General features: G+C 47.8%; 1 protein-coding gene across 8 annotated transcripts in view; it reads right to left on the minus strand.

The window, feature by feature from the left end:
* Window positions 1-9465: 9465 nt before the first annotated feature.
* The window catches only part of FBXO25 (F-box protein 25), a 63367-nt gene continuing 57769 nt past the window's right edge, over window positions 9466-15063 (minus strand). For 4 of the 8 annotated variants that reach the window (XM_044760458.2, XM_070500096.1, XM_014867386.3 and 1 more), the window contains exons 10-11: window positions 11368-11394; window positions 9466-10396 (exon numbers count right to left, since the gene is read on the minus strand). In XM_044760458.2, the coding sequence (XP_044616393.1) occupies window positions 10307-10396; window positions 11368-11394 (117 nt within the window). In that variant the 3' untranslated portion in view covers window positions 9466-10306. The remainder of the gene's footprint in view (window positions 10397-11367; window positions 11395-15063) is intronic. The other 4 variants (XM_014867389.3, XM_070500100.1, XM_070500099.1 and 1 more) reach the window with 1 other exon arrangement.

Genomic DNA, 15063 nt, shown 5'->3' on the forward strand with positions numbered 1-15063 from the left:
GGGTGGTGACAGCACTTAGCTCCCAGAACTGCAGTGACCACAGACCTCGTGCTCTCTGACAGCGGCCCAGGCTCCGCTGACCTCGTCGTCGGGAACGTGGGTCCTAAGCTGTGGGGGACGGAGGGGTCTTTGCCCACTGCTGAGTGGGCTGCAGGCTCTCTCCCGTCTGCAGCTCGTGCCGCTTCGCAGCCTACTGGACCCCCGCAGGAACGGGCAGCGCACAGCTGTCTTCCTCTCCCAAAAGCACGACACAGTGTTTTCCTGAAACTTGAGTAGCGGCAGTTGCTTGTATCTTAGTGTTTTCCGATTTCATCCCTTTCACTGGGAATGAAAGGAGCAGCGCGGGCTGACCCCTTGTCGGGTGGGCAGGCTGACGGCTGGTCCTCAGAGCCCAGCCACTCACTGCCATGGCGCTTTGTGCAGGTTGTCAGCCCTGCCGACCCGCTGCCCTGCGCAGGCCGCGTCCCGAAAACCGCCGGCTGTCACTAAGGGAAGAAGGAAGCTTCCCCGAGACTTGCCCTCGGGCGTCTTCGCCTGATGGGACGGAAGGGACCACCGCAGGCGATGCGCGCAGCAGCGGAAAGACTGTCCGCAAGGTCGCAACCCAAGGTCCGCCGGCAGGAAAGGCCGTCTCCCCCACTCCCTCCAAAGCCCGTCCATCGGGCAGGCCGCCGTCTGGGCGTGTCCGGGCCCCGCTCCGAGGGCGGCGGGCGCCCCGCCGAACGCTCAGGACCGGGCCAGGGGACAGACTGCAGGCGGGTCTGCGTCCTCCAGGGACACCTCACCCCTGCCCGCGGACGTGGTCCCGGGTCCCAGGCGCTGTCAAGTGACGGCGTCAGCGACCGGTGGGGGCCGCGTGCAGGGCGGGCCTGAGCCCCTCGTCCCCAGCGAATCGCTGTCCCCTCCAGTCGGACCGAATCCGCAGCTCCCTCCCTCCCTCCCCAGACCACCTCGGGTCCCCGCACAGCCACCCCGGCTGCTTCAGGCCGGACACCAGGGCCGAGCAGCGCGCCCCAGAGCGGCGGGAGGCTCCGGCAAGAGGACAGGCGGCTCGTGCCTCCGCGGCGCCTCCCGCCCCTTCCCGCCCGGCTTCACGTCGCGGCCACGACGTGTCGGACGCGGGGAGGTCCACGCGTCCTGGGCTCCGTCCCGCGAGCGCCGCCCGCCCCGCGGGGCCCTGAGCCAGGCGGCCGGGACGAGGCGCCGGAGGGAGGAGGAGACGCCGGGCCCCACGCTTCCCGCCGCGGCGGCCGCGCTCGACGGCGGACGGAGGCCGCGAAGGGGCGGGGCTCAGGCCTGGGCGAGAACCGACGGGCGGGCTCGGCCGCCTCGAGACTCGGGCGACTCGCGCCCCGCCCCGGAGGGTGCGCCCGCCTGCGGAGCCGGCCGCTCACGCTCAGTCTCCCGGGGGAGGGCAGGGGAGGGGAGGGGAGGGGGCGCTTCTGCGGCCAGCGGCAGCTCCAGGAACGCAGCCCGCGCTCTGTGAAATGAGCAGAAAACGGGGAAAATCGCGGCGAAACCTAATCTATGACGCCTGAGTTACGTCAGCGGGCGCAGCGCCGAGGGACAGGCGTTATCTGTGCGGTGGCAGCGGCCGTGCGCCCGGGGCCCGCGTCGTCAGGGTCGCTGAACAAATCTGCAAGGGGGAGGTGGTGGGAAACACCATTCACTTGGCGTTTTCTTTCTGAGAAGTGCTTTTCTCTTCTTTAGAGACTCGGGTTTCAGAACTCTCCTCTCTCTGGAAACTTCTGAACTGGAACAGAAAGTAGCAGGAGATGCAAGAATGCTTGTTCTGTAAGAGCTCTTCAAAGCTCAACATGTGGAAGCTGTGAGAAACCAGTGTCCCTGGGGACCGGTGGTTCCCCTGCGCGACCACTTTATATTTGGGAGCCTATGTGTCTTCAAAAAGTAATATGAGGTAAAGTACTGCAAAGGTATCCAAATATGAATAATTACCTCAAAGTACAATTAGGGGTAGCATTTTAAATTTTGTGTGTATTGGCTTTTTAAGAAAACTTTTAACAATGAATATAGATTACTTTTGCAATGAAAAAACAGGGTAACAAATATAAAAAAAGTCAAATTATCTAACTTTTTAAATGGAAAATGTCAAACATGTACAATAGAAGAGACAAAAGTATAAATAATGGGTTGGCAAACTAGAGCCCAGTGGCTGAGTGTGGCCACCCCTGTATTTCATGATCCGCAAGTTAGGAATGGCTGTTACATTTTTAAATGGTGAAACATTTAAAGGGATAATATGTCTGACACGTGAAAAGTATATGAAATTCAAATTTCTGTGTCCATAAAGTTTGACTGGAACACACCACACTCACTCACAGAAGGACTGTCTGTGGCTGCTGCGCACTACGATGATGGAGTTGAGTGGCTCAAGGAGTATGTGCCCCAAAAAGCCAGCAACCGTGAAGCCCTGGCTCCTGACAGAAGTGGCTTGCTGAATGCCAGTGTGAACGCCGGTGCCCCGTCCTTCCAGCCTCAGCCATCACCAACTCTCCCAGCCAATCTTCTTCTGTCTATAGTGACTCACCACCCCTAACGGAGTGAATTATGTTAAAGTAAATCCAAGACATCCTATAATTTCATCATCTTCATGTTTTTAAATTTTTAAAAGTTGAGAATTAATCAGGAAGATATTGTAAACATATATGAACCGAACAGTGAAGGAAGAAATAGACAGCTCTACTATAATAGGAGACTCCAATACTCCACTTTCAATAAGGGGTGATATCCATCATTTGATAAATTTAACACACCACATTAACAGAAGGAAGGAAAAAACACATAATTTCAATTGATGCAGAAAACGCATTTGACAAAATTCAACACCCCTTCATGACAGAAGTACTTGGAATAGAAGGAAGTTGCCTCAACATGCTAAAGGCCATGCACAAAATCCCACAGCGAACACCACAATCAAGAATGAAAGACCAGAAGCTCTTCCTCTAAGATCAGGAACAACACAAGGATGCCCACTCTCACCACTTCCATCCGACATAGTACTGGAAGTCCTAACCAGATCATTTAGGCAAGAAAAAGAAAGAAAAAGCATCCAAATTGGACAAGAAGTAGTAAAATGATCTGTTTTCAGGTGGCATGATCTTACATGTAGAAAACCCTAAAGATTCTACCAAAAAAAAAAAAAAAGGAGCTAATAAATTCAGGAAAGTTGCAGCATACAAAATCAACATATAAACATGAGTTGCTTTTCTATGCACTAACAATGAGATATTAAAAAGGAAATTAAGAAAATCCATTTATAACAGCAACAAAGAATAAAATACTTAGAGCAATAAACTTAATCAAGGAGGCTAAAGATTTGTACACTGAAAACTACAAAATGTTGCTGAAAGAAATTAAACCAGACACAAATAAATGGAAAAACATCTTATGTTTGTGGACTAGAAGACATTTTTGTTTTGTAGTGAGGTAACAGTGGTTTATAACATTATATAAATTTCAGGTGTACATCATATTTCAGTTTCTGTGCAATTAGACTTTGGGTAGTGAACATGATGTAGTCCTCAAAGTCTTCAGATTATTAAGATGTCAATACCACCCAAAGGGATCTACAGATTCAGTGCAATCCCTATCAAAATCACAATGGCATTTTTTTGTAGAAATAGAAAAATCCATCCTAAAATTCAAATGGAATCTCATGGGACCCCAAATAGCCAAAACAACCTTGAAAAAGAAGAACAAAATTGGAGGTCTCACACACCTCATTTCAAAACTTATTACAAAGCTACCATAAATCAAAAGTGTGGTAGAGGCATAAAGAGAGACATGCAGACCACAGGACTAGAACGGAGAGCCCAGAAATACAGGCATACCTCGTTTTATTGCACTCTGCCTTACTGCACTTTGCAGATACTGCATTTTTCACAAGACCCTCCACCAGCAAAGATGATGACTTACTGAAGGCCCAGGTGATGGTTACCATTTTTTAGCAATAAAGTACTTTTTAATCAAGGTGTGTACATCGATTTTTGAGACATAATGCTAATGCACACTTAACAGACTACAGTCAGTGCAAACATGACTTTTATATGCACTGGGAAACCAAAATGTTTGGGTGACTTGCTTTATTGTGACACTTGCTTTATTGTGGTAGTGTGGAACCAAACTCACAATATCTCTGAGGTCTGCCTGTAAACTCTCACATTATGGTCAAATTATTTTCAACAAGGGTGCTGAGACCATTCAGTGGGAAAAGAACAGTCTTTTCAACAAATGGTGCTGGGAAAACTGGATATCCACATGCAAAAGAATGAAGTTGGACCCTTACCTTATACGATATACAAAAATTAACTCAGAATGGATCAAAAACCTAACAATAAGAGCTAAAACTATAAAACTCTTAGAAGAAAACAGGGAGAAACCTTCATGACATTGTATTTGGCAATGATTTCTTGAATATGACACGAAAAGCACAGCCAACAAAACAAAAAAGAGAGAAACTGGACTGCATCAAAATTAAAGACCTCTGTGTATCAAAGGACACAATCAACAGAGTGAAAAGGCAGCATATACAATGAGAGACAGTATTTTCAAATCTTATAACTAATGAAGAGTTAATATCCAGAATATATAAAGAACTCCTACAACAACAAAAACATATAACTCAATTAAAAAGTGGGCAAAGGACTTAAATGGACATTTCCCCAAAGACGACACACAAATGGCCAATAAGCACATGAAAAGATGCTCACCATCACTAATCAGGGAAATGCAAATCAAAACCACAATGAGATACCACCCCACACCCACTAGGATGGCTACCATACAAAAACAAACAAAAAAAAACCAACCCCAGAAAATAACAGGTGTTGGTGAGGATGTGGAGAAAGTGGAACCCTTGTGAACTGTTGGTGGAAATGTACAATGGTGCAGCCACTATGGAAAATACTATAGTAGTTCCTCGAAATGCTAAACATAGAAATTACCATCTGATCTAACAGTTCCACTTCTGGGATTATATCCGAAAGAACTGAAAGCAGAATCCTGAAAGAGATATCTGTATTGCCCATGTTTAGAGCAGCATTATTCACAGCAGCCAAAAGGGGGGAAAGCAACCCAAGTGTCTATCCACAGATGAATGTATAAACACAATGTGGCATTATCCAAGCAATGGAACATTATTCAGTCTCAAAAAGGAAGGAAATCTTGTCAAATGCTACAACATGGATAAACCTTGAGAACATTAGGCTAAGTGAAACAAGGCAGTCACAAAAAGACAAATGCTGTATGGTTCCAGTTACACGACGCATCTAGGGTAGTCAAATTCAGAGACAGAAAGTAGACTGGTGGCTGCCAGGGGATGGGTGGAGGGATGGGAAGTTGATGTTTACTGGGGACAGTTTCAGTTTGGGAAGATAAGACATGTCCTGGCAATGGATGGTGGTGATGTTTGGACGACAATGTGAATGCACTTAATGCCACTGAACTGGACACTTAAACATGGTCAAGATGGTAAACTTTATGCGTACTTTACCATAATTAAAATTTTTTTGTGACATTATAATTTTTTATGTGGATTAGTAAAAAGCTACTGACATTCGCCTGTGCAAATCTCTCAAATGACTATCAAATAAAAATGAAATTCTTATCCAAAAAACAAAACAACGCAGTTGAGGTTTCTTCCTGTCTGACACGGAAGGTCTTGTCTTTAGCAAGAGTATTTGTTTCCAGAACCCGCCATTCTGAACTGTGACCCCTGGTGACAGTGTGGGAGCGAAGGGAGAGGCAGAGAAATTGAGCAGCGTGGGAAAAGCCCCTCCCTGACCCTCCTCTTTGGCTGTGCTCTAAGCATCTCCTCTGTTCTCCACTCTCCGTCACTTGCTGTTATGTTGCTCCAGGCAGTGACAGTGGGAAGGAGAGAGGTCTGCAAAGAAAAGGACAACTGGATGGGTTAACAGCCTTTCCTGGGAGCTCTCCTCGTGAGATGGGGGTTCTGTGTAGGCGGCACCGATGGAGACGGTCTGTGGAAGAACCCAGGTGGTGACAACTCTAAAGAGGGGTAGTGGTGAGCAAGCGAGCACTGCATGTGCACCTGTGAGGTGAGAAGGGGCCCTGGGCCACATGGGCCCATGGCATGGTCCTGGGAAGAGGGCCGGTGCCTCTTTGCACACACACAGCCACACAGTTTCCTGCAGGGACTCTGGGAGATGGGGACCACATCTGTGAGAGGCTAAGCTCGGCTGAGTCACAAGTGGCTCTGGTGTTTGGCACGTGGGCCTCCAGGGACACTGCTTCCCAAAAGCTGAGTCTCTTTCCTCTGCAGGAACAGTGGAAAGGGACAAGAAGCAGGGCTCATTCTGGTGAAGATGCAGGAGACAATTACACCCAGAAAGAAGCAGGTGAGGTTAGGCTGAGGACAGTGTAGACCCTGGGACTTTCAGCCAGGAGGGTGCTGGCAGTCGGGCTGCAAAGGGCTGAGCAGGCACCAGGGCCACAGATCCTTCAGTTTCCCTTTGCGCCTGCTGCAGAGTTCTGGCATCTCGCCAGGTACTGTCTGGTGCTGTCTTTAGTAGAGAATGAAGGAGGCGTGTGGAGTTGGCATGTGCATTCACACACATAGTTAATGAAGGAAATAAAACGTGGTTTTCAGAGGGCAGCACCCTGCACTTTTGGTAATCATGGAGATGAGCAGCAGAGATTAAGCTGCACAGCCCATTACCTGCCAGGTTAGGCCTCCAAAATGAAAAGGAGAAGTTTTAAGAAGACATGCCAAGACAACAGCTTCATCCTGTTTCAGGCAAAGGGTAGAGGATTTTCCAAGAGGGAAGAAGTGACTGAACTGAAAATTGAAGCTTCTCCTCAGTAACTGCAAGTCTCATGTGGAGTTCCACCAAATGTTTAAAAAAGGAGAATGAACACCAATCTTCCACAAACTCTTCCCAAAAAAACAACAGAGGAGGGAACACTTCCAAGAAGGCAAGTTCTAAGAGGCTGTTTTCACCAATACCAAACCAGACAAAGCCACCACAAGAAAAGCACAGACTACATCTCTTATGAAAAGGCCCTCGGTACACCACTAGCAAACCAAATCCAACAACTATGTAAAAAGAGATAATACACCCAAACCAAATGGGACTGAAGCCCAGGAATGCAAGGTTGGTTCAACATTCAAAAATCAATAATGTGACACACCACATTAGCAGAACGAAGGGCCATACCACGTGCTCATCTCAATAGACACAGAGAAAGCATTTGACAAAATCCATCACCCTCTTGTGATAGCAACAAAGTAGGACTGAAGAGGACACTCTCAACCTGATAATGGCGTCTACAAAGCACGCAGCTAACATCACTCAGGGGTGAAAGCCTGAAAGCTTCCCTCAGATCAGGACCAGGATGCCTGTGCTCTGCTGTTCCACACTGCACTGGAGGTTCCTGCCAGGAAAGTCAGGCAAGAAAGAAAGGGCCCCAGACAGAAAGCAAGAAGCAAAATTCTATTTGCAGAGGACATGATTTTGTATGTAGCATCTCCTGAGGAATCTACAAAAATGCTACTAGATCTAATAAATGATTGCAGCAAGGCTGCAGGATAAAAGATCAGTGTAGTTTGTATGTGATTCTAAAAGCATTGATGGCAAAAACTATACATAGACCCCTAAACATTGTCTATACAGTAGACATAGCTGTCCTCATACAACCTGTACAGTGAATATGCATAACGTACATGCAGGCACAGGGTCACATGATAAACTGTCACAGAGTTGTGCCTTAATCCTCTATGGAAATGCTACTGCTTGGCTCTTTCTGACACAGATGTATTCACAGAGTAGATGAGAAACACGTCTTTTCATACCTCAAAATTAGGCAAAGGGAAGTTGTGACCGGATGTCCACACAACACTGGCTTCCTGGGCACAGCAGTTCCTGTGGGCTCAGCCAGGGACGCTCTGGGCAGACCCCCGTGGCAGTGCTGACTGGGCACGGGTCCCATGTGAATGACCAGGGACTCCATCCTAAGACATGGCATTGCCTTTGTTAGGGGACAAAGGGCGTGTGAGACTTACCGCCTGGTCTCTGGCTTGTGGTGCCCTGGACTCTTGGCTTCACTGCAAATCAACAAATTGAAGGATCGGTGAATCCAGTGAGGAGTGGCATGCCTACTTTGGGTGGGCCCCCTAACAGAACCTGTATTCAAAATACCATCAAACGTGAATTTATGACGATTCCACTTCTCATCTCTTGCTGTTTGGTGTCGTCTGATCTTCTGTAAATAATTGATCAGTGTCTCGAAACTGTCTTCCTTCTGTCTGCTTCCTTCCTTCAATTCTCCAGCCTCCTTGACATCGCTCACCTCCCTGCACCCAGCACCATGTGCCTTGCGCACCTGCAGTAGGTTTTGTCAACACACATTTGCAGTTTTGGGTCTGAGCGTGTCTGGTGCCTGCGATATGTGCTAACACAGTGGAATGCTGGACCCTTCTCCCTACACTATTCATATTGTTATTTGGGGAAAAGAGCTGCAACAAGAGGTTAATGTCCTCTCAAGAAGAAATTAATACAGAAAAGACCAACATCCCAAAAGTAAAACAGGCAAACACACATTAGGTAATCTAAAAAACATAACAAAAACAGAAACCAACGGCCAATAAATACACAGAAGAAATGTCCAACCTCACATATTAAAACAGCACCAACAGAAAAGAAACAACGATATCTGTCCTTGGGGAATGTGGCCTCAACGGACTCCATCTCTTAGAAGGATTCTCACAATTTCTGTTCTCATGAGCAGTCTTGAAATAGCCTTCAAATATCTGACTCATTCCCTTGGTTCTACTTCTCGTTTATCTTGAGATGATCAGATGCACAGTTACTTATGTTAACAGCCAAAGTCAGAAATGACCTGATGTCACGATGTAAAGACTGTTCCATCTGTTGATACTATGCAGCCAACAAAACCATGTTTTCACAAGTGCTTTTGAGCAAAAGGCTGGTTATAGAATGAAAGTGGTGTACAGGCTGCTTATGGTTTTATGAAAGCTTCTACTCCAACACATGCCTGGAGGGACACTACCATTTGAAATTAAGAAGCATATTCTTGGCAGTTAGGGTCAGTTTAGCACAGAATGTGTGCTGAAAAATCCAGAATCTTTATTTACAAATATGCAAAACCACAAACTTTAATATGCTTAGAGGAAAAAAATTAAAGGAGGCAGTAGAAATGATTTTGTTTGGTCCTCTGATCCTATTCAAAAATGAAAATAGACACAATGCGTTTCTCCCCTGTAGCTGCTGGGGGCAAGTGTTCCCTTTCTGGCACAGTCATCTTTGGGGTTGGGTTATGGGTGATGTTCATTTTCTTTTATACACCTTTATTTTCAAAATTTTCTACAATGCACATGCATTATTTAAAAATAAATCTTTTAAAGGTTTAAATAAATATCAAAATCACGAAAGCTACTCTTTTCAGTAAGATGCAAAACTGACGAAGTTAAATCAGCAAATAAACATGGTTTATTGTCTATAAAAGTAGTTTCAGTACAGTCGAGTTCAGGCCACAGGGGCTGGCCCTGACTTGGTCGTGGCAAATGCTCCATGGTTGTCTGGTCCCCCCACAGCTCAGGTGAGAACAGGCCTGGCAGAGCAGGGCTCCCTGCCCGCCAGTGTCCTCGAGCCCCCAGGACCGCAGCCACACCACTAACAAACACCTCTGTTGGTCATAAACGTTTTGCACAATTTACAACCCAATTGCTAGACACCAGATTGGAGATGCAGATATTTCCCTAGGTTCATTTTGCATTCAAAGAGGATTCATCTGGACACAACGGATGCAGTTAAAATACATGTTAAGAAAAATAAATATTCTGCACAATGTATTTACAAGGATCAATTGTTCTGTCCCCAGCCCCAATTACTACAAAATCAAGAAACTATCATTTGACAATTGAGAAGCATATTATTGGCTGTTAGTGTCAGTTGAGCACAGAATGTGGTGCTGAAAATCCAGAATCTTTTCTGAACCACATTTAGAAATATGCAAAGTTGCAAATTTTATATGCTTAGAAGAAAGGAATTTCTTAAAGAAGTAAGTAGAAATGATTTTGCTTGGGTTCCCTGACCCCCTTTCAAAAATGAAAATATGCAACAGTGCATTCCTACGCCAAGAAAAGCCTTTATGTCCCTTCTAGTTCTTTCCAGCGAACGCAGGCCTCCCAGGAGGCCTCCAGTCACCATCCCAGTCATCACGTATAGTCACAAAAAAAACACTACCAGCTATTGCACAAACACACAGTGTACCACCTTTGACAGCGACGCAGTAGGGTGAGGGTCCTTTAAAACTTGAAGAGATCGATGAAGTGCTGTGGAGACACAGGCATGAAGCAGCTGTCAGGGTTGGCAGCCGTGCAGGGGTGTCCTGAGTCCTGCGGGAGGAGGGGAGAGGCATTATCACAGATCAGCCACCAGCCGTTTGTTTAAACGAACCCCGGACCCCACTGCAAAGTGGAAAATAACGGATGAGAAGGATGAAACACAGGCAAGCAGGGCAGTTTCTTAGGAGAGATTCTGTTGGAATTTCTCCTCAAGGAGATGGAGAGACAGGTGGCCCAGAGCTGGTCCCTGGAAGCTGTGCCCAGTCCTGAGTCAGAGGAACAGAAGCCTGGGCTTTTCTGCCTCCCTGGTCCTGGTGTGCTCGCTTCCCACTGGGAATATTCTGAAACCACATTCTCGAATTCCTGCGGTGTCCCTCTCCCGGTCGTGGCCTATGCTGGGGGTCAGATTCCCCGCTACCCATCAGCTATCCCTGATGCTGCGTGATGGGCATCACCAGCTGGAAGCAGCACCCCAATGGCCCATGTGGCTGCTGCAGTGTGAGGGAGGTGGGAGCCCACGCTCAACTGAAGACCCAGAATTGTGTTTAATAGGAAAAATGATGAAAGGAAAATAGGTGTTGTGTAAGAAGACTGGCAAGCTCTGAAGAGAACAAGGACCCTAAAGAATACAGGGCAGAGGGAGTCAGAAGCCACGCTAGGCCAGTGCATGCTCTGAGAGTGGCTGCTGGCTGACGATGGACCACCCTAAGAGCCATGCGGTGCCCTTTATCTGAGTGAAATTCTTACACACAAGCTGACAAGCTCCCCTCAGGGCTGAGCGTTTGTCACTCAGTGCTGGTCTACAAGACAGTTCATGAAAACCCTTTGGTGGAGGTTGGAATAAGCAAGAAAGAGTTGCAGTTCTGGCCGCTGGTCACACACACATGCTGTGTGTCTGGGGCAGCAAAGGCTGTGGGCTAACGAAGCTGGTCCCCTGGGTAGTGGAGGGGGCTACACAGACACTGCAGACACACCATCAGGCCTCGGTGTACGTGTGCATGCATGGGAAAACATGGAGCTACCTTGAATAACAAAGCGAGGCGGCAGTCCTTCGAGATGGTGAAGAAAGAGTCAGGAGGGAGTGCAGTGAAGGGGGGAAAAAGAGAAAAGGTCAAGATTAGGAAGAGCCAGATTGTGTCCAGGCACTTAGGTCTGAGGCATGCTGTTTATGAAAATAACTGAAATCATCAGGTACTAAATGTGGGCAATAAAAATATTAAAGTAAGCATACAAGGCACCATCAGATACCCCAAAGATCCATACAACCTGAATCAGTAAGACAGTGACAAACATTTCCATTTCCTTGTAAGTCTCTCAGACTGACAATGATGAGGCTGCAGGGCTAAATCATCTTCAAAACTGTTCACTGAAAAAAATGTAAAGCGATGCTGATATTTCCATGTTTAGTTTACACTGAAAAAGCATGCAACAGATTCCTTGGAAAGTGACTTATTGCTTTTTCATGTCTGAGAGTCTAGTCTACTCTGTGCAGAGTGATGGGCGTCACCCAGATTCTATGTAGCCCAAGAGCTAGTGAACGAGCTCCATCTTCGGTACTCCTTTCTGCCTATTTGTGGTTTGTCAGTGCAAGATGGGCAACAGCCTGCTGCCTTCACACACGCCGTCCTGGCCGTCCGCTGAGTGAAGAGGAACGAGAACCAGCACTGCTCGCTGCCTCCCTGCGGCGCCCTCGCCCTTACCCACACCAGAGATCTGGGCCGGCCAGTCAGTGCTGGTCAAGGGGAAACGGTGCCACAGCACGACCCAGACTAGTGGACTCTGCATCTGGGAGTCACCCCCTCGCCTCAGATTCTAGCTACAACTCTGCTCCTGATGACTGCGGCAGACCTGCAGTGTGGACACTGGGGATCTGCACAAGCTTCTGGCAGCGGACACACTGAGACAAAAAAGTGACAGAGTCCCGACTCCTGCTCCTGCCTTCCACTGCACTCATTCTTGTCTGGCTTCCCAACCACCTGACACGCCCAGTTTTAACTGAAGTTTTGCAAAGCTGAGAAGCACAGAAATTCAGATGGAGAAGAGGCAGGAGTAGGGAATACAACAGCCGTTCTTGACCACATGGCAACTGTCCCCCCCACCCCAGACCTCCTGAGTGACCCTGGGGCTTCTGAGGGCCAATGAAGTCAGACCCCAAGCCAGGCGGTGTCTGGTGGCAGAGATGAACCAGCTGAATGGCCACAGAGACCCTGCTGTACAGGTACTAAAGACAGAAATGTTATCCCTCCTATCACTTTGGAGATTTCTCACTAAGGCAGGTGGAAAAATGGGAGCCCAACTCAGCATGGCTAAACCGCACTTTAACAGAGGGAAAACATCTGGCAGCAGAGGCAGCTGCATGGCAGTTGCCTGTCAGAGAGCTCCAGATTTACATGGAAAATGGGAAAATACCTGATACAAAACAGAGACGGGTGCACCGCTGGCTCCCACCTGTGTCTGAGGCCCAGGCACGATTCAGTCACCAGCATCCCCCCAGCTCTGTTCTCTTGAAGGGTTGATGTTACCTCAGTTCTTGGTCAGCACAAAATACTTACTGGGCTGCTAAAGAAAATGAGTGATGCCATGGGCACCGTTCTCATAGCTCCAACTATGCACAGGCACAGTGCTGTTCCACCCTCACACCCCCTGTGTGGCAGGTTTTATCATGAAAACGAGGCTCAGCGAGACTGGTCACTTTGTGTGGCCTCAGGACAGCTGGGCCAAGCCAGGAGGCGGATCCAACTCGGTCTCTGGACTGTTGAGCGGGTGAACGCGGCAGAGCAGACGAGAGGCTGAGCAGGAAGAACCAGCCTTCTCAGGAGCTGACTCAGGAAACAGGCTCTGTCAGAAAGGCCAGAGATTGGTCCTTTTTTACACTTTCATGTGCAGACTCAGAAATCAGAGCTGAGTGTAACCCACGTCTTCTGGAATGACGTGCGGCAGAAAGCTGCGACGCAGCTGCGGGAACTGAGGCCAGTCCTCAGGGCTGCAGCTGCCTGGAGCTGGCTCCGACTGCCCCCAGGAGCGAGATCAGGATATTTCAAGAACGGGAAGAAGCAGCATCTTTACTAGGAAAGACTGTTCTGATTTTCATAACATGATTAAGTATGATAGGAAGGCTTGCTAAATGTAAGAATTCACAGGCAAATTCTTCTAGAAAGCTAAAAATCACCTCTCGAGTTTTAAAAAATCAGAACTTCTATACTTCAGGATATGTGGGCAGCAAATTTTTACCCTGCCTAACAGCACACGCGCTGGGAGAGTATTTGTTTGCTTGTAAACTACTCAAGAGACAGGGAGGGCTCCAATATTCCCCAATATTGTTCTTAGAAAAATGTCTATCACAGAAGACTGAAAGACTTTTATCCCACGAATAGTATTTTCCCCAGAAAAACGTCACTGCTTGTAATATTTCTCTAGAATAAAATAGTCCGCTCAGGAGAAAAGCAGAGAACTCTTGGGAGAAGCATCAATTCGAAGAGAAATCTAGAGCATTTCATCCACCCCTAGTACACCACTGAAGACACAGCCTCACATGTTTCTAGCGAGTGCTGGCAATTCTCAGAGGAGCAGGTCCCATCAGGGCGCAACCCCGAGGCCCCACACACTCAGCTGCCTTCTCCATCTACCAGCACCTACCTGAGTGTCTGTGCCCTGCGGCTGGAACAAGGGAGCAAAAGGGTGGCTCCCTCCTGTGTGCCTGTAATCCATCACTGACAGACTGACTGACCTACTGATTCATTCGCTCACCAGACAATGACCAAGTGCCTCGCAGTGCGTGCTGAGTGCCACAGCGAGAACAATGTGTCCCCTGCTCTCGTCGAACAGTGCTCTACACAGCAACTCAACTACCGCACAACACAGGACATATTTTCTCTTTAATATCAAGAAGGAAGTCATACTAAAACACAGGACAGTCAATTAGAAGTAACAAAGTTTCATGCTATTCACATGTGGAGGCACCAGGAGTTACTCACGATGCTGCTCACTTTTGACTTGGTAAACAAAGTTCTGTCACAGCAACGCAGGAACCACTCTCAATGTCTTTACATTCACTGCTCAGCCATGGATCAGAATTTAAAAAAAGAATCCACACTACCGTAAATGTAATGTGAAATGACTAAAGTTTAAAGTGGTCTCTTTTCCAACAGTCTAGTTTGCTGTGTTATCCATCCAACAGATTACCAGTAGAGGTAAAGCAAGAGAAATGAGCAGGTGCGTTGCTTCCCAGGCAGAAGCTGGACAGCCCTAACCCCAAAGGCGGTAGGAGGTCCCGGGCCCAGGCTTGAGCGAGGGCCGAGAAGCAGGGCCGCAGTGAGTCCAGGACACGGTCACACTCGCGGCCAGCCCACCAGTTTTGCCACTTTTCTTCCCCCTGTGGAATCTCACAGTTATACATATTCAGACTCAGGGGAAATCACGGATCATGCATCCCGGGCCAACAACATCAGCATGTTAAGAAAATAAAACTACCCACAAGGAGGAGTACAGACCCCTGGCTGCAGAAAAGCCACTTGCATCCAACACAGTCTACAAAGTGAGAAGTACAGCAAATGACGGGACGGGAACAAGAGGACGGAGCCTAATTCACTCTGATCCTGAAACTGCTGGAGACGATGCTCCCAAGTTCAGGTTTTCCCCGCAGGGCTGGACTCGCAGGTAAGGAGGAAACCTTGTCAGTTCTGGTCCCACGAATGAGTAGACCGCACGTTCACCTGACA

The sequence above is a fragment of the Equus asinus genome, chromosome 27 (assembly GCF_041296235.1).
Source record: "Equus asinus isolate D_3611 breed Donkey chromosome 27, EquAss-T2T_v2, whole genome shotgun sequence".
NCBI classification, from domain to species: domain Eukaryota; kingdom Metazoa; phylum Chordata; class Mammalia; order Perissodactyla; family Equidae; genus Equus; species Equus asinus.